The 19073-nt window shown below is 36.2% G+C and overlaps 10 protein-coding genes and 1 non-coding gene across 11 annotated transcripts; 5 read left to right on the top strand and 6 right to left on the bottom strand.

Moving 5' to 3' along the window:
- Positions 1–19: 19 nt before the first annotated feature.
- BRETT_000800 (uncharacterized protein) lies at positions 20–1945 on the bottom strand (the record flags this gene model as incomplete). Its single annotated transcript, XM_041279360.1, has 1 exon — positions 20–1945. One exon carries the CDS (start codon positions 1943–1945, stop codon positions 20–22), a length of 1926 nt encoding a protein of 641 aa, XP_041137574.1.
- A 279-nt stretch (positions 1946–2224) lies between these two features.
- BRETT_000799 (uncharacterized protein) lies at positions 2225–4021 on the top strand (the record flags this gene model as incomplete). Its single annotated transcript, XM_041279359.1, has 1 exon — positions 2225–4021. The coding sequence occupies one exon, from the start codon at positions 2225–2227 to the stop codon at positions 4019–4021; it is 1797 nt and encodes a 598-aa protein (XP_041137573.1).
- A 2115-nt stretch (positions 4022–6136) lies between these two features.
- Positions 6137–6209, top strand: BRETT_000798. The gene has a single exon. It is a non-coding gene; the product is annotated as a tRNA-Ala (tRNA).
- Positions 6210–6498: 289 nt separating this feature from the next.
- BRETT_000797 (uncharacterized protein) lies at positions 6499–9255 on the bottom strand (the record flags this gene model as incomplete). The annotated part of the gene is made up of 1 exon (XM_041279358.1): positions 6499–9255. One exon carries the CDS (start codon positions 9253–9255, stop codon positions 6499–6501), a length of 2757 nt encoding a protein of 918 aa, XP_041137572.1.
- A 436-nt stretch (positions 9256–9691) lies between these two features.
- BRETT_000796 (uncharacterized protein) lies at positions 9692–11478 on the top strand (the record flags this gene model as incomplete). The annotated part of the gene is made up of 2 exons (XM_041279357.1): positions 9692–10924; positions 10987–11478. 2 exons carry the CDS (start codon positions 9692–9694, stop codon positions 11476–11478), a joined length of 1725 nt encoding a protein of 574 aa, XP_041137571.1.
- A 138-nt stretch (positions 11479–11616) lies between these two features.
- On the bottom strand, positions 11617–12054 carry BRETT_000795 (uncharacterized protein; the record flags this gene model as incomplete). Its single annotated transcript, XM_041279356.1, has 1 exon — positions 11617–12054. One exon carries the CDS (start codon positions 12052–12054, stop codon positions 11617–11619), a length of 438 nt encoding a protein of 145 aa, XP_041137570.1.
- A 439-nt stretch (positions 12055–12493) lies between these two features.
- On the top strand, positions 12494–13396 carry BRETT_000794 (uncharacterized protein; the record flags this gene model as incomplete). Its single annotated transcript, XM_041279355.1, has 1 exon — positions 12494–13396. The coding sequence occupies one exon, from the start codon at positions 12494–12496 to the stop codon at positions 13394–13396; it is 903 nt and encodes a 300-aa protein (XP_041137569.1).
- A 161-nt stretch (positions 13397–13557) lies between these two features.
- Positions 13558–14295, bottom strand: BRETT_000793 (uncharacterized protein; the record flags this gene model as incomplete). Its single annotated transcript, XM_041279354.1, has 1 exon — positions 13558–14295. The coding sequence occupies one exon, from the start codon at positions 14293–14295 to the stop codon at positions 13558–13560; it is 738 nt and encodes a 245-aa protein (XP_041137568.1).
- Positions 14296–14576: 281 nt separating this feature from the next.
- On the bottom strand, positions 14577–15569 carry RFC3 (Subunit of heteropentameric Replication factor C (RF-C); the record flags this gene model as incomplete). Its single annotated transcript, XM_041279353.1, has 1 exon — positions 14577–15569. The coding sequence occupies one exon, from the start codon at positions 15567–15569 to the stop codon at positions 14577–14579; it is 993 nt and encodes a 330-aa protein (XP_041137567.1).
- Positions 15570–16529: 960 nt separating this feature from the next.
- Positions 16530–17675, top strand: BRETT_000791 (uncharacterized protein; the record flags this gene model as incomplete). Its single annotated transcript, XM_041279352.1, has 1 exon — positions 16530–17675. One exon carries the CDS (start codon positions 16530–16532, stop codon positions 17673–17675), a length of 1146 nt encoding a protein of 381 aa, XP_041137566.1.
- Positions 17676–18072: 397 nt separating this feature from the next.
- BRETT_000790 (uncharacterized protein) lies at positions 18073–18810 on the bottom strand (the record flags this gene model as incomplete). Its single annotated transcript, XM_041279351.1, has 1 exon — positions 18073–18810. One exon carries the CDS (start codon positions 18808–18810, stop codon positions 18073–18075), a length of 738 nt encoding a protein of 245 aa, XP_041137565.1.
- Positions 18811–19073: the final 263 nt, after the last annotated feature.

The raw sequence follows: 19073 nt of genomic DNA, 5'->3' as shown, positions 1-19073 counted from the left end.
ATTATAGCTAATATTATAGCTAATATTCTAGTACTTCATAATGCTTCCTCTTTTTGTCTAGCAAGGCACAGCTTCGTCTATCCGGATTGTTTGTCAGAAAAGTAGCGATATTATCATTTTGATTATCTGTGATTTCCATTCTATCTATGATACTAGTTAGCACATCCTTCTCACTCAGTATTGAGTTACTCTCCTTGCTTAATTGTAGTAAGGTTAATGTTGCGCTCGTATTATGTGGTACAAGTGTAAGAATTTCTTTTGAGGAGTTCATTGATCGTGCCTGTATATTATCTTTCGAATTATCAATGTTGAGAATACAGTTTGATATTGCCGCTTCGGTGGTTGTATTGAAAACCAATGTTTCAATTTTTGTTCTTGAGCATAGCGTGACAATAAGGCTGTCGTCATCCATGCATAGCTCACAACTAGAAATTTGAGTCAGTTTGCTGTCAAACTTATATATAATTTTAGATGACATTTGTTCCCTCATTTTGCGCTTCACGTCACCAAATACTTGTTTCAACGTACTGTCTAGTGACATGTACAACTTTTTCACTTCCTCATCCTTATGCCTCATTGCTGACTTGTTTGATATTGAAAGCAAAAAATCGATAATATCTGCTGTCTTTATTGGCTTCGTTGGTTTTTCATCCTCTGTTACCTCCTGAATAATACCACCAAACCAATCCATAACACTTTCAAAATTTTTTTGCTCCTCGTTCAATAGCATCATGTACTTATAGCATGATTTCATTATAGAACTTGTTATTTTAATAGCTGAATCAATCTTTTCTTGTTGCAAACCAAGCAGTTCGCTTGTTTCCTCCCATTCTGATAAACCCTGAAGTTCGGTGAGATGAACTAAAATATGCTGTAAAGCAGGTATTATGGAATAAAATAAAACCTTTCTGGAACCTTCAAAATGCTTTTTACCTAATTTTAGCCAACGCTTAATTCCACGATCACCTAAATAATCAGTCAGCCATGTTTTAGTGGCATTTGATAGTGAACCCGTCAATAGTAAATCATATAAGTCATAAACAGGGTCGTTGTTCCGTTGACCTTTATCATTTTCATTTATTTCTCCTTTTAGGAGATCAATAATTCTGGTTGTATAATCTGCAAATGGTTTGTGATCTACCTTCATCTGTTCTATATGCGTCTGAAGCCCATTTAAAAGTCCTATAAGTGTTGAACAGCTTCGAGAAATCAATGGTAGTTTTGAGCCATATTTCTTAACAAACTTGATATTTAGCCTGTATATTTGAAACGTGCCTTTGTTATTGTTTTGAGTCAATATAAAATCGGAGGATAGGTCGTAATTGGAAACAATTTTGACAACCTTTTCATTTTCAATTGGCAATTGATAGTTTTCAACAGTAAACACACCAGATAAAACTAAAGAAGTTAATCCATCAAGTGAGCAAACCAAAAGAAAATCTAATGTTGATGATGATTCATCGTCCAGTGAAATTTCATCACCGATCGCAATGTTTTGATCCGATAGTTTTACTAAGGAATCCTTTAGATGGATATCAAACAATTCGGTGTATGGTGAATTTTTATGAATTTTATCAGTAATTATTTTAATGCTTGACCAAATGCATACCCCAACATGATGTAGGTTGTATGACTGACCAATGTGAAAGGATATCACTGGTTTCCCGTTTTCCGCATCAAAAAGGGTAACCTTTCCAAGATTTGATATGACAGCAAACAGTTTACCATCGGGCCTCCAGCACAACTGTGCGATTGATTCGTCTTTTTCATCATCATATTCCAAATCTAAATCCCATACCTTCTCATTATTCAATCGATAAATCCATATTGTATTACTATTGAGTTGAAACGAAATCAAATCCATTTTCGGGCACAATTCAAAATTTTTGGCCGTACAAAGGTTCGATGGAAGAATCCCCTTGGTTAGAATCTTAAATTTTGCCATTCCTTATTTTCATATATTTGTTGTTTAACTATACTAACCGATCTCCAATGTTCTGTCCATCGATGAGGATCACTTAACGCATAGAGAAGACAAGATGTTACGCAAAAAGATTTTGGAATCATCAGACAATCGACGGAGCGCGAGGGATAGAAGAAATGTGGAGAAAAAAAAAACTTATATATGTTAATCGAACTATCAACAGGGTTAAAAATGCCTAATTTCTTCCTTTGTGCACTGAAGCTATCAGAAGTTGCAATTTCGAGTAGCACTGGTTAAAAAATGTTCAAAAAGAGACCAATTATAAAATCATTTTCTAATCTTCGTAATTCTGAACGGAGAAAATTAGTGAAAGCCACGATTACTGACTACACTTTACCCGAGTTATCATTGTCTTCGAAATTTCTTGAGCAGTATCTTTTTCCAAAAGTCATTGAAAAGGCAGTATTCAAAACAAGAACTGTTGCGGGTACTATATATGTGGATAAAAATACTGGAAAGCCGATTTGGTTTGAAACAAGAGATTCTAAGCGTCTTAGGCCCACTCTTTATACCCTTTGGAAATCTCCTTACCTCCTTCCGATTGTGCACACACCAGCAGATGTGGTCAAGCGTTTAATTAATGGTGCTGATTTAATGATCCCCGGATGCATTCCACCATTTGATTCGGAACTAGTGGAAGGCGCTTTAGTCTCTATATCTGCAATAGAATCCCCAAAGGTTATTGTTGCTATCGGCTATTGTGAAGTCAATCTTGCTGGTCTTACGAATGTTTCAACACTCAGTGGAAGAGGTGTGAAAATTATTCATTGTTATAACGATGAGCTATTTCGAATCGAGCAAAAGCTTGAGCCTGATCCACTTCCACATGACTATGATATAACTCTTCCTGTTGACAAGGCTAAGTTACTTGTTTTATTGCAAAGTCAGCAGAGTGAGGATGATGATGGCTCTATAGAAATATTTAATAACAATAAAAGAGAGCATGAAATTAATGAAAACAAGGATGAATTGGGTGGGGATAATAAGACAAAACATTTGAATCATAGCGATGATGAGAATGGTTATCAACTTTCCGTGGAGGATGTTGATGATTTCTTCATTCGTGCAGTTGTAAGTGCTATCGCTCAGGACAAACTAGAACTACCGATGAATATTTCAACATTTATTTCTGCACATGTTCTTGAAAATCTGCCCCCAGTTAGTTCGGATATTGTTAATATGAAAAAGACATCATGGAAAAAGCCTCTCAAGTTTTTGCAGGCAATGCAAAGTCTGAAACTTCTTAAACTAAAAGGCAAGGGTACCAATGTTATGATTACTGAAGTTGCCGGAAAGGAGCATCCAAAAATTGCCAACTTTGAGCCATACAGAACGGTAAAGCCAAAAAAGAATAGGACGAAGAACAGAGAGAACACTGTTTCACCGGACTCAGTTATAAATGTTTTCCAATTCTATTCTCCAAGGTCTTGCACTCGTGAGTTTTTTAATAAGCTCGATGAGAATTTTGATCAATACTATGAGGCACATGATATACATGTGTTTTTGGATACGTACATCCGAAAATTTCATCTACCTTTACCAAGTGATAGGAAGATAATAAGAGTGGATGAATCCTTGCGAAATATGGGTGTTAAGGGTGAAAGAGGTAATTTAGTCAAGAGAAATTGTGTTTATTCAATGATAATGGCACATAAAGCAAACTTCCAGCCTTATTACAAGATTGAGAATGCACTGTTGGAAGAAAATAGTATAACAAGGACAAAGGGAAAGTTAAGGAAAGGATTTCCACCAAAAATTAATGTTGGTCTCGAACTTAAAATTGGACGTAAAGTGATGACTGCAATATCTGGTCTTGAGCCCTATGACATTGAACCGCAAGATTTGGCGGCTATTCTTAAGAATAAATGTTCTGGATCGACAACGATCTCTAAGCTTGATGATTCGCAAGCAAAGGTCTCTGTACAGGGATCTCATATTCAAAATGTTCAGGAAGTTTTGACAAAAAAATACTCAATTAAAGAATCATGGATTAATATTCTAGGTACCCGGCGGATTCATAATCGGATGAAGCGTTGATATTTGTTATATTCTTTCTTTTGTACCATACAGTTATATGTACGATCATTTCCTTTAATCCAGAACACCCACACGTCTTCTTTTCAATCTTGTCATAGATATAAATTACACACCTACTTTAAAAAAGCTCGCATTAGCTGGGAATTTTAACGAAATTTGCAAGAAGTTAATAATGTAAGATGATGATCCTGATCATTTTCAGCAATTTATATTTCTTGTCTTGTTTCATAGTCTTATTTTCTCATAAATTACCTTCATTCTCTGGAAATCATATGAAAAGGCATATATTGATACGTTGAAAATCACACGAATGTCTTAAATCTGCAATAAAATATGTAATAATTGGAAATGATAACAAGGTAGGATTAAACATGTATTCAACAATAGGACATCAAGAAGGAAAGAAATATCTAGATAGGAAATACTTAGAAGCGACAGATGCAGTCGTACAAGATAGAAAAATCAGATTGATAAACATTAAAGGCGAATTCAATCCAGCAGACATGTTAACCAAATCATTGAAAAGTATATTGGAAAAAAGAACATCAACTGATAAATCAGTAAACACAAGAGATATATCTCACTTTAAGAGGGCCTGTCAAAGCAATAGAAGGATGTAACAATGAAGTCCTAAGAAGAACAAGGTCTATTATCTACGTTGTCGTATGAGAAGAAGAATGACAATTATATAAAGATGAGATATCCTCTTGTGTCTATACTAAATCTTAAGAACAAGTTATATACTATAATAAATATCAAATTACTATATAATCCGGTAACACTACTAACTGTCGGAACCTATGAGTTATAATAATGGTTTAAACGTCAATAACACATAAAGGTTCAACTGATATTTTGTCGGAGTTAAGAGAGACCTTATGAGTTACTCCCGGGCTTTAGCTATCAAACTCCTTCTTTAATAGAACTAATAAGAACCTAGCAGTCGGGGAGATTCAGACAATTGTAAGGTCGGTTACCTAAGTGGGTGGATATAAATGTACCAAGTGGTCTGTGTGATAATGTTAATGCCTTTAACATTCTAACAATTGTGTATGTATCACCATAGAAGAAAATGAATTTACTTCCTTTACTCTGTTACCATCAAAGTGGAGTCGAACTAGTTGTATTGCAAAATAGGCTATCGGGTCTCGTCCCTTCGTAGAAGAAACAAGTTATATAAAAAGAGGTAAAGTAAAGTAAAAATAAAAAGGAAAATAAAGTGAGGTAATCATACATAATAAAAAAAAAAGATTTAATTCTCAGAAACAGAATTTTGATCGCGCATAATTATTTTTTCTGTTGATTCCCTAACATACACAGTTAGTGCATTTTATCCAGGATTGTCTCTATTAGATATTATTCTAAATCTTCGTTATTTTAGAATAAGTTCAGATCTCAAAACAAATAAATCTAATGACATATAATAATAGATTACCTAATACTAGGTAATATTCTCATATGTCCGACATATTTGATTTATAAAAACAAACACACAAATCACTTTGTACTTACATAATCTAAAATAATTTAGGTTCAAATCAAAGCAGACCCATTACAAATTTTGTAAATGGTCGGACTGAAGGTAACAAAATATTATTTTTTATAACCTGAAGTATAAGGATTCTTTAGATGATTACCAAATCCGTCTAAAGATATATAATAGATTAATAAGATTGTTCTCTCATTCCTTCCCGTATCTTTCTTTCTTCAGATTTCTTTCCATCCTTCTCTCATTACCAGAGGGTAAGGACCTCTATTTATATTAAATGGAAATGACACATTTCCCGAAATTAATTATTATTTTACTAATATCAGTTCATGACAACGGAAGACACTTTCCCTCCTCGGGAAACGTTCGTCAGTCATTTACAATGGCATGGACTGTCCCCGTCCATCCTTTAACCAGAAGTCAATTCTCTTGACTTAATTACTATTGTTAATTAGCTCATAGTTATTTTAAACATGAAATTAATTCATCTCTCGCGTGACTCTTATTTCGGACCAAGTCAGAATATTTCTCACTCTCCCTTTCCTTATTGGGAACAGTGACTTTCAATTATTTCTCTGGCTTTAAACCAATAGGTTCTTGGTTTGACCCCTTACAAATTTGTTGATGGGCGTGTAGCGCAGTTGGTAGCGCGTCTGCCTTGCAAGCAGAAGGTCACTGGTTCAAATCCTGTCTCGTCCACTTTTATTTTTTTAATTTGTACATTGATTATTTGATGTGTGAAGCATAACGAAATGTCCTCTCATCAAATTATACTTTTTTTAAAGTGCTTAGCATGTCAAACTCTTATATAGAAGAATCGAAGAACTTTTGAATATTGTAAATGTATTGAACAGAATCCTCATGATTTCAACACATATCTCATGTGATCATTCAACGTTTGGTAGTGCACTTAACAAGAATTATAAACAGGGTTAAAATACCTGCGATTTTTATTGAGCATTGCTCGCAACTGTTACCAGTGTATAGTTTATAAAGTAAATATGCCTGTTTTCTTTTTACCAAACGGATAAACAATAATTGCACTCAAGAACAAACCAACTGATATCCCTATAGAGACTTCGATCATAGTAATTCCGAAAGTTAACGTGCTATCACCAATAAGATCATTACTAGAACTTCCAGTAGCTGACCCAGCGGAGTTCAACTGAGTTATTCCTGCAGCGAGGACATTTCTTGATGCAACACTTCCTGGGACCAAATCAATGATGCCTGGATACATAGCAGTAAATGCAGAACCACAATAACCAAGTCTGCGGAAAGGCATACCGAATCGAGAATATAAGTTACTTAGTAACCCGACGACAAAGGCACCAAGAGCAGCATTAAACTGTGAAATACTAAAATGCCTTGCCGAAAAGTAATAGACCGCATAACCTGCACTGGCGATTATGACCATTATAGGAAGTTGCGACCATCTAGCTTCTACGCCCAAAGTCGCAAAAACAGTGAATGCAGGAATAAACAACAAATTCCAAAGTGGAGGTAATGCATCAGCACTGCAGGTTGTTGATGTCACAGCATTACTGTCTATCCATCCATATAATGCAGATCCTAGCGTAATACCAAATCCAAGAAATAAAGAATAGACTATTGCATAGAACATTCGGACAGTTCCGGAAACTATAGATCGGCTCTGAATTTCTAGAGCGCCAGACATAATAGTATATCCAGGAAGTATCATTGCAAGCCCACTTTGTACAATTGCACTGAAACAGAATAAACGTCCACCATAAACTGATCCAATTGCTCTTCCTAAGAAGCTAAGTAATATGGAGCTAGCGACTTCAAAAACGGATGAATAAAGTGTTGATTTGGGCGCAATAACTAACTGAAAAAAGCCAACAATACATCCCATAACAAAACTAGGTATCATATCAAGCCACGAGCCGTTAAACCATATTATGATGAATGCACTAGCAAGTCCATAGAAAATAATCATCCAAAAATTGTTAAAGATGGGTCTACAAGTTAACAAGTCATCCAATTTATGGATTGCCTCCTCCACACCGAGTCGATCATGAACAACGGCCTTATATATATCTTGTGCATCGTCAAGCTTTGATAAATCAAATCCTTGACTAACTCGTATCACTCTGATCTCTGATGTCTTGGTGGAAGGATCACCAAAAGACACAATAATGACACCAGGAAAGTAAACAAAAGAGGCATCAATCTCCAAAACCTGGGCAGTACGTCTCATGTATTCTTCTAAACGATGATTTGGAGCACCATAGCCCATAAATGCCTTACAAAGCGTCAAAATGAACTTCTGTCTCTGTATAATATCTGCAATATGCACTGTTATCCTTGCAGTAGATACTGGCTCTTTGCTCACATTAAACCGGCCACGAAAACAATTTTTTTTCCGATTTGCATATTTTCCGTCAACATTCCGTTTGAAAGATGGCATATTAAAGTCTGACTGACGAGGTTTTGGAAATATCTTTGTTCCCAAATTAGTGAAACTCTGAGAAGATCTTTTGAGTGTAAATTTGTCTAATAAAGATTGTTTAGAACTATTACTTGGACCAAGATTCGAGTCAGAGTGTGATTCCTGATATATCCCATCTACTTCCCGCAAATCACTTGATGGTTCATGCAATTGCATTAAATGCGATGCGATTCCAACCCTAACACGTTTACCCTTCTTCTTGCCATTAGCAAATGAATCATTACTCACAGATAATTCATCATCACTGGTCCAAAATATTTCATCGTCAAAATCACTGTCATATGGACCAACTACATCATTTTCATCATCTTTGCCAGCATGACCAGATGCCAGCAAGTGCCTATTAACGATATTTTTTGCCTCCTCCATCGGTGTTTTCGTGCTAAATGTGGGTGATAAAGAAGTAGCGACTTTATTTCCGACGTAATCCCTTAATTTATGCCATCGAGATTTTCTTTCATTTCCAGTCATAGAATTTGTTTCAAAGGAATTGCTCCCTTCAAGGTCTACGCTGCAATAAGATTCAGTAGGATCCGACCTTTTCGGATTGGTATGTTGGCTATTCCGATTAACCTTATTCTTTGAAGAACATATTATATCAGTATCTGCTCTAACCGGAGACAACTCCTGCTGTGATTTCAATTCCTGTAGTTGATAAATTTCCGTGTCTATTGAATGGGAAGAAGTTACGGAAACTGCTGGACAGCCATTTATGGAACTTCCGTGTAGCATTTGAAACTTTGGAATATAGCCTCTACCTTCTATATCAAAAATTTTAGGATGCCGAGTGGTACGTGCATTCTTTGACCGACTTCTCCCAGGCTGCTCAAGAACCGAGCTAGTATCTCTTTTAAATTCTCTTTCAAAGTCTTTTTCGATAGCAGTATCAATCTTTTGTGATTTTATCGGCTTTATAGGAAATGGAATTTCATCTGCAGCCGATTCATCCACTGTCATACTACTAGTGCTTGTCGATACAAGGGAAGCATCGTTGCTAAACACAGGAAAGGCATGATTGAAAGAAACATTCATTTCATCACTTTCAATTATTTTTGCTGGCCTTGATACAATTGCAGAACTAGCTGATCTTGACGGTGTGAGATCTCTCAGCCCTCTATGAGAACCAAGCGAAGATTCATCTCTTCCATGAATTTTATATGATTGGAAAGAACGCGATCTCGGCACCAAAAGGTTTTTGTAAGGTGATCTTGTTCTAGATCTCCCCCTTTTTTCCGAGGAATATACTTCTTCACGTGGAATAGATGTGTTCATCATATATACATCAGATTATAAACTAGTGTGATAAGAATTGAACAATGTTGATATAAGTTGTTGTAGTACATGCTTCTTCCTAAACTTGAAGAATTAAATGCTAAAGAAGAGAGGTGTGCACTCAAAAAAATAGAATAGATAGTGAGTGAATGTTAACAGATTAAATCCGTATACCCTAGGATGAGCGACGCGTCGATATAAACCGCTTTTAATATCTGTAAAATTTCTTTCTCTACCGACTTCGCGTAGTTAACTGTTTGATTTATTTACCACTTTTTACTCCGGTATCGTGAACATAGTGAACGTTAAAAGGCTGCAGTACGCCTTGAAAGTTTCTATAATACAAAAAGGTGGGGAAAAGAACCTTTTAAGATATTTCTTTAACATTTATCATCAGATTTGTAACTTCGATATTTTTTCCTAGGCTTTTTTTTCGATGAGTTCCGTGACTGCATCGAATGATGATCAGTTATTTGTTGGACCAGATGGTACATCATATATTTTCTACTTATGTCCACCACTTAATACAAATGATTTGTTGATCAAGATGATAGAGGAACATGGTGGTGGTGTCACTTATGACTTGGAACATACATGTATTGTGATATCTGTTCCAGGAAATGTTCCGGATGAATTGCGTTCCGCTCACATTTACTCGTATAAAGTTATAGAGGATTCAGTGAGGGAGGGAATACAACAAGAATTTGGAAGATATCTGATTCATAACCCTGAGGTGGAAGATATAGTACAAGGCGAAGTTGATGAAAACGGAAATACAGTAATTGGTACACCTGACGAAGGTGATATGAGATCCGGATCTCACTTGGAGGTTGATAATGGATTTAATACAGAAACAAACGACTTACAAGTTTTACCTTCTACAATTTCAGCATCCTTAGCCACTGCAGTTTTTCCGCGTCGTCATGGTATAAAGTATTTTACACCCGAAGAAGATGCATTTCTTTTAGAAGAAATTAGAAAGAGACCATGGTTAGGATTTCGTGGACATCAAATATACAAAGAAATAGCAGCGATGGACTTTTTTAGAAAACGTGGACGATCTTATTCTTCATTACGCGAAAGGATCAGGACTCTGAAATATCACGTGGGATATGTTTATAAGGCTACAAAGGATCACAAACTCCTTGTTGATGAGAATGGCAATTACGTTCGTACCTACCTAATAAAAGGTAGAACAACTTCGTTTACGGCGGCTGATGATTTTGCATTGACCAAGGTGATATATCAAAAATTGAATCCCTCGGAGAAGCCAAATGGGTTTGAAACGGTTCTATTTCCTACTAATTTCTTTGACAAGTTTTGCCATATATTTGTTCAGCACACCTCCGAGTCCTGGCGTCAAAGATTTAAAAATTATCTTGTTATCTTTGGAATTAAGAATTATTTGAAGTATTATATTGTTCAAAAGAAACAGGGTTTAGATCCCCAACCTAGCAATTTGGCTAATAAAGAATGGATGAGAGCTAGAAGAGAACTAAGAAAGGCTGATAATGCATTAAGGTTGTATTTCCCAAACATTCCTATGGGAAATAAATTCATAGACGATAATATTGACATGATCGAAGTTCCCGAGCTTGAAGGAAAAAATCTTGAGGTTTTCACTCCAGTAATTATCAGCTCAAACTCAAATGATTCTGATGAGGAGCCAGTACGGAAAAGCAGCATACTTCGAATAATCAACCGCACCAAATCAAATCATATGACCCTGAGCTAAAGGAAGAACCAAAAACAAAACCGGAACAAATCATTGCTTTTGTTGATGTACCTACCACTTCTTTTAGAGAGAAAACATTTGTGCGTTCATATAAGAAGTATGGGGAGCCAATGGATCTCAAATCAATTGTCGCCTCGAAACCGGCATTTTACGCAAAGTTAGATAGTGTATTTTCACAGGGTTCGTTGTCACCTAAGCAATTGAGTTTTGAACTTCGAAAAATTGGCATCAAAGAGTATTACACCGTCTTTTTAATGCATCGGTGTAACTCGAACAGGCAATTAGTAAAGAAATCAATATGCCACTTCATAGAAACAAACGGTCACGAACTATTGTGCATTGGGCCTGGAGCATGGTCTAATAAGGCGCTGAGCTGGCTTGATAAGCAAAATGAGCATCTCAACACTTTGCTCAAAAAATACCATGGAGAAGAAAACTTTGAGAGTGAGCTACGGTCTTTGAGAAGGACTAAGTCAATCAGCTGGTGATATCATCAGTGGTGGTCCAATATGTAATTTTAATTTCCCTTAAATGTATATTTACATGATGTAATACTATGGGCACAGGTATTTAACAATTCGTACTGAACCAACTTCAATAATTTAATATTTCTGACAAATATGAAATTATTCTTTTACTGACGACAATAAAGGACAATCGTTTTTAAAAGTTTCATGCTTTTCGTCAGCCTGACTAGCAGTAGAGCTGTCAGGCTTCTGCTTGACCATCTCCGCTTCCTTCTCTTCTCTGAGCTTCCTATATTTGGCTTTCGACTTTCGTTTCGCACGTTGCTTTCTGATTTTTTCTCTGGCTCCTTTCAAAGCTTTCCAGCTTTTGTCTCCATTCTTTAATTGATCTACCTTTAATGCTAATATTTGCCTTGCAATTTTTCTATTTTGGTCTCTGGATCTTGTAGCTTGGCAACTGATTACAATCCCAGTAGGAACATGTGTTAATTGGACTTTAGAGTTTGTTTTATTAATCTTTTGACCTCCATGACCTGAACCTCCTTTGATGAACTTCTCCTTCAGTTCATTCTCAGGTAATTTTGGTCTTGGGGGCATTTTTGTTAGCTTTGGAACTTTTATTTTGCTATGCTTCGTTTCATTGTAGGTACAACTCGTTACAGAAAAAGTTCGCTTAAGATGCGATACCAGCCCACGAATAGAAGACCATTTGGATAACATTTCGTAACCGCTCGTACTTTTAAATAGTGACAATATGCTACTTTCCTTATATGTAACTGAATAATGTGAAGTGTAAAGGAAGAGCTTTAAAATGCTGTATGTGGCTGTGTAAAGAGTACATTTTTTCTATCTGTGGCTGACATAATAATACAAGCGAAGAATAAAAAAAAAACGGTAACAGGTTCCTTATACCAGCGAATTTTCATAGTCAACGACATCTGATTGAAATACTGATTGAAATCAATTAAAGTCTTCTCCACCAAAGAATCATTTTTGAAACAATTACCACTGTTTAGTACCACTTTGGAAACAAAAGATGATGGGGAAACAAGTGGCAAGATTTTGCACCAGTGCAAGATGTCTCGCAAAAAACATTAAGGGTCGTTACCGCATATCTCCAGATGTCAAACTTAGGCCACCAATTATTCCCACGATCAACAACATTAAGGTGAAGGACGATCATCCATTATGGCAATTTTTTTCTCACAAAAAGTTTATTCGCAGTTCCAAAGAGGTACAGCATACATCCAGGCCATGGAGTATTCAAGAACTAAGAAAGAAATCATTTGAGGATCTCCACTCTTTATGGTACGTGTGTCTCAAGGAAAGAAATAAACTTTATAGGGAGTACCATATCTATTATGAAGAAGGAAGTAAAAGATCAACTGACTTTATTTCTCTTAGTGATGATATTTTGGATACAATGAATAACATCAAACATGTTATATCCGAACGGGAGGCTGCATTGAATAATGCTCAAGCTGAATTCATTACTGGTGGTGAACAATATCTTGCAGAATTTAAAAAGAAGTACTTAGAAGAAAAAGAAGTTGAGACAGATGAGTGGTATGATAAACTAGAGAGATTGCAATACGCTATTTTTGGCATACCAGATGTCTTAGATACGTCGCTCAAGGTGGATGTGAATTTCATTAATGGAGTTAAATTCATTGGCAATCTTAAGTATGATAAATTTGCATCTAAGATAGGACGGGAGGACCTTAATGGATTGAAGGATATCGCCGAAATGTATACTGTTTTTGAGGAAAGTGCAACCGCTGATGGTCTGAAAGAGGCATGTACAAAAATCGACGAGTACAGGAAAAGCAACTTGGTAATTCCTGAGTCAAAGGAAATACGTGTTGTTCAAGGCTTTATAGATGACAAGATCAAAGAAGCCGAGAATGAATTTTCATCGGAGGCGGTTGAAAAATCGTGAGAATAGCGTCGTACTGTAAACAATTCTGCATGTAAATAGATTTTGTAACCAATTTATAATTAATGGTAATTAGATAAGTAGTATAAATTAGAAAAGATGTAATATGTATTGAATTTGAACGTTGAGATATAACCATGCGAATTACATTATATTCCACTTGATTAGGCCTTAGATGATTTAACTAAATCCTTCGTCCCTTCATCAAGTACTTTAAAAGCTTCCTTTACTTTGCTGGAGATATTCACCCAGGCTTGTTGCTTTGAAGAAACAGAATCTCTAAGTTTGTTGTACTGCTTTATTTTATCCTCCAACAAGCTGGTTAATTTATCACACGATGAACTTAATGATTTCGAACTTTTGACGTCAAATACGTATTCAATGGCATCGGAATCATTGCTATTGTTATTTACAACCTTTCCCGAAGATAATATCACACTAACGTCAATGTCATCATCAAAGAGCTGATCAAAGTCTCGTTTTGAAATTCTAAAAGAATTACTCTGCTTCAGCACACGAACCACGACATCATTGAGCTCCTTTCTCTTCCCAAGAAATTCCGATGCCCGAGAAATCTTTTGTTTGAGCTCCGTTTGAACCGAAATTTGAATATCGATCAAGGAGACCAATCTTTTCGAAAGATCTGTGTCAAAGTTTTCAAATTCGGATGTAACTCTGCGATATGTTAATGCATCTAGGTTTAGATTAAGTCTTGTTTTAAAGAAGAAGAAGTCAATATCATCCGCAATCTTGCCTAAATCATCGCTCTTTATTTGTTTAATATTTCCTTGCCTTGCTAATAGTAGGAACTGTAACAATCTTGACTTTACATTAACGTAAGAGTCGAGATCTAAATCAAGAACTTTTCTTCGTTTTCTGATTGCTTGTTGCTGTTCATTCATGCCTGGTGAGTGTAGTATCTCTGGGTTGGAAAATATCCTCAAATACAATGTATAATTATTTCGATTTTGGATCCCTGTTTACATATGCTATTTTGAAGGCCAAATATAACATCACTTTTCAACGAATAGTTTTTTTTAGTTAGAAAAATAATTTACAGATAAATGTATTTTCCACGTTGCCTGTTTCTACATTGTACCTTCTCTATTTTAAATGAAATGAACACGATCGGTCATTAACAAAAATATGGAAATAAACTTATATAACTCAAGTTTACTATATTTCAAGCTTCATTCTCTAAAGCATTCTTTATACATCCAATTACAGCTGTACTTTGAATCTTATCACTTCCACCTTTGGAAATGCCATATTCTATATCACCGAGACCCTGAATCATTTTTATTCTAGTGAGCGGTTTGAGCTCATATTTTGCAAGGATATCCATAAATCCTTCAATTAAATCAATAAGTGCAAGCCCCTCAGTCTTACGGATTTTATTCATGACGGAGTATGAATCTGTCCAATCTCGTTCCATTATTGCATTTAATATCACTTCTATAGACTTAGGTCTGGGAGCACCAACACATTCGTAAATCATGTCAACGCTTATAGTATCCTCAGGCTTATCCAATGCTGCCGCACAAGCTTGTAAAACATTCAAAGCCTTTCTCATATCACCTTTACTGAGTGTAACGAGGCATTTTTCAGCTGGCTTTTCGATTTTGAGCTTCTCCTCTTTAATGACAGTGTCAACCCTTTCTTCTATTGCCGATATAGCTAACGGAGAGAATCTGAATCTTGTACAACGTGACATCAAAGCGGGATTTATTTTATGTGCATAGTTTGCAAGAATACAGAATCTCGTGTTTTTAGTGTATTTCTCTATGATCCTCCTTAAAGCATTTTGGGCTGTATTTGTCATTGCATCTGCTTCATCTAATATCACTAGTTTGAATCCAGAGCTGAAAATCTGCCGAGTGCTGGCGAAGTTCTTTATTTGATCTCTAACAATATCAATACCTCGATCATCAGAAGCATTCAACTCTAAAACCATATTTCTGTAATTCTTTCCATAAATTTCCCTTGCCAATGCTATTATTGTAGATGTCTTACCACTACCTGGTGGTCCATAAAATAGAAGATGTGGAATTCTGCCATCTTGGGCAAACTTTCTAATAGTCTGGATAGTTTCTTGTTGACCATAGACCTGGTCAAGATTTTGAGGGCGGTACTTTTCAACCCACGGTAAGTTTTCATGCAACTCTCTATTCGGCATCTTAATGAAATTACAAAATAAGCACGCTAATGCGTATGATAATCAGCAATTCTCCTTACTTAGACAAGAGTATTCTTCAACATTGATAGGGTGGTTTACAAATAGACGCGTTTCTTACATAACACTTTTTTCCGATTCCCATTAATCTAATATGAAGCTTCGCGTGAAATATTTCCTGAAGTTTCTAAGTTCAGGTGAACGGATGCAGTGGAAAGATCAGCGCATTGCTTTTTTTTTTCTGTCTCCCTTTGCTTACCTATTTAGTAAAAAACTTTCTGGTATTAGAGAATCCGTCTTAAGCATACTTGCTTTTATCTAATTCCGTAATTTTTTATCTGTAATGTAAAATAAAATGATTAATAAAAACCTCACAAGAGCATTATTATGTCAACAAAGCTATTGAGATGAATTGCCGACAGCACGCAAGATGCACAAGGAAACAGCGGCAAGAATAATCAAATGTATTTATTCTTTAATCTATTCTTTGTTTATTGTTCTTGTAAGAATTATTCCGGTAGTCTGTTAAAACAGACACAATCATTTTCTCCATTTGAACTCTTATATTTCTACTTGAGGTACTTTTAAAACATCAAAAATAGGGTACCAGAATACAGCAAGAAATTTATCCCAAAATTACAAGTCAAGGAAGCGGGGATTTTCACCAATAACGAATTCTTTCAGGTACACAAGGCGAAGCACAAAATACTGTGTAGCTAAACAGAACAAGGAGCAACCAGTTTAACAGTACATGTACACTGTCGTTGAATTCATACTAAAAATTAGACTTTGTTGTTTTTCCCCCGAACTTGCTTGAATAGCTCATAGAAATCGGGAGATACTAAAACCCTAGTTTTCGCACTCCCTATTCTACGGTTCCGATCGGAGCGGGATTCGCCTATCTCAATAAATTCATTGAAATAATTTTCAATTCATTAATAAACCAACTAGGATTTCAAGAAAATGCACAAGCCTAAAACGCAGGCTACACCATCGGCAAAAATCGAAGTTTACGATCCTTCTGAGATCCTTGGGACTGAGTTATCGATCATACCCCAGGCAGGAACGATTTTTAAGCAATTCACCGGCATGAATCATGATTATGAGTATTATCAATCTCCTTTCACTCCTTCAGGTGGAAACAATCAGAATGTGCCCCAAAGAGTAGAAAATGCTGAGAACCAAGAGTTTGAAACAATCACCTCTGGAGATGTTGAAAAGCTAGAACAAGCTTTCATCGCTGATATTCCAACTGAGCCCGCTGGAAATTATATCACGTCTTCTAACATGCTTTCCCAAACCACGGAGAATTTCAATGCCATTCCATCCATGGACAATCAGCATTTCTTTTCTGACAACGAAATATTTCCAGTGTCTCCAACGCAGATTCCAATGCCAACCGCACCTAGAAGAAGAAGAAAGAGTTCTAGGAGAAGCGATTCATCCAGATCAGATTCCACTATTATCAAGGGGAAAACACCTTACAATTTTATTGGAGCAATTCCTGATAAGCCATTCACTCCATTTAATCCTCTTCCATATTATCGGCGTAATAATGGATTGACTTTTAAGAACTTCAAGCAACTGAGCAATGCGGATCCCCACGTGACCTTCGAAATGAACAAGAAATTTACCACAAATATGTACGAGCCAGCAGTGAACAAAAAGTTCAATTACTTGGGAAATGTGCAGAGCACATCGGGTGACAATGCCGGCGGGACCAAGACACTCAGCCAAGGCAACTTCGCTCTTTGCCCTTACTGTGAGCTCTCCAGAGAAAATCTCACAAATAACTGCGAGAAAATGTTTTATAAGAGAAACGACTCCAACTATTTACACCACATGATTCAATATCATGGAATTTTTTCCAATGGTGAGCTTGTTAAAGATCCTCAGGTGCGTGGATGGGCTTCAACACAGAAAGATAAACAACTGGTGGAAGTTGTCCAATGTCCATATTGCGGTGAACTTATCAGCCTTAAAAAGTTCAAGCCTGAAAACCGAATGGAACACCGCCTCTTGAAATATCTCAGACATGTTAAGGAGAAGCACAAGACCGGAAAAAATCTTCAGATTATGCATCAGCATCAGTTCTCGACTTCGAGTTGAAGACGTATCGCATTCATTATGTATATGTATTTGTACGTGTGCTTTTTATGTTTCTTTTTTTTTAAAATGTTCTTACTTTGTATTCCTCTTCCGTTTTCTTGCTTTTTGTTTCTTGATCTTTAGCTTTTTGGCGTTTTGTTATTTATTGACCTGGGTTTGAACTGTGCATATTGAGAAAGGGTTAGGTATGTTAATGCTTCTTTTTTTTGCGTCCTCTCTCTTCTATCTGTTCACAGATATGCGCTCGCTTTGCTTTTTTATTTATCATCAAATTGTTACTTTCTAATCTAATAAAAGTCGTTGACTCAGCTCCATTTCACGGATCTTATATAAATGTTTTGTTTGTCTGAACCAAATACACATGTACATTATAATACTTTACAACAGAACTTAGATTTCATTTCATCTCAACGTCTCCATCAACATCTTTGTCCTTAGTTGGGCTATCTGTTCCTCGATTTTCACTGGAAGAAGCCTGCTTATCCTGTTCATTAGCATTTTGGGAACTTGTAGTGGCGACTTCAGTCTTGTCTTGACTTTCAATCTTCACACTACTTTCAGGATGTTCTGGGATCTCTTCAATCTTTGGCTTCTCATCTTTCTTTGACCCATCTCCATTCTTGTATTCTACAGCAGCACTGCTCGAAAAAAGACTGTTGGAAACTCCGGGTCCTCCAACGGCAGATTTCATCTCAGCCTCAGTGAGACCTGATTCTCCTGCTGCTGCATGCTTTGTATTGACAGAATCCTCCTGATACTTCATTTTTTCTAATGGTAGCAATGTATCTTTCTCTTCATTCTCGCAATCCTTAAATTTTTGTGCTTCCTCTGTTATCACCCATGTCTTAACCTTAAATCCGTAGGTTTCCACTGGTTGAGGCGTTTGTGATTGTGATGGAGACGATTGCGTCTGTGGGGTTGATTCCAAAGGAGTTATAGGGGCAGATGCGTGAGAAGGTGGTATGATTATATTTTGCTTCGATAACATATTTGCATCCTTCGAAACTTTTGGAGGATCGTACCAATCCCTCACCCAATGCTTGTCACCATTAGCTTGATCACCATAACCCAAAAAGCTTGTAGAGGAAGCAGAATTACGCGAATAATGCTTGTACAAACTTCTTCTCAAGGACATTTTGGCTGTATCCTGGCAGATCAATCTCTAATAAACAAGTAATCCTTGCTTTTTGGAAATTTTGTGGTGCTTCGAGCGATACGGAAGACAGATGTCTAATCATTTGGAAACAGTTTTCTCGAGTATACATTTTTTATTTTTTTATTTTTATTCTTATTTTTATTTTTTTTTGGCGAAATTCAGTTGCAAAATATATATGAACTTCATCATATAGATACCATTAAATACATTCCTTCTGTGGCCAGTCATTCAAATAAATTTAT

This window comes from Brettanomyces bruxellensis, chromosome 8 (genome assembly GCF_011074885.1).
Source record: "Brettanomyces bruxellensis chromosome 8, complete sequence".
Taxonomy (NCBI): Eukaryota; Fungi; Ascomycota; class Pichiomycetes; order Pichiales; family Pichiaceae; genus Brettanomyces; species Brettanomyces bruxellensis.
The sequence above is the reverse complement of the archived record's forward strand: the minus strand, read 5'-3'. Positions and strand labels throughout refer to the sequence as shown.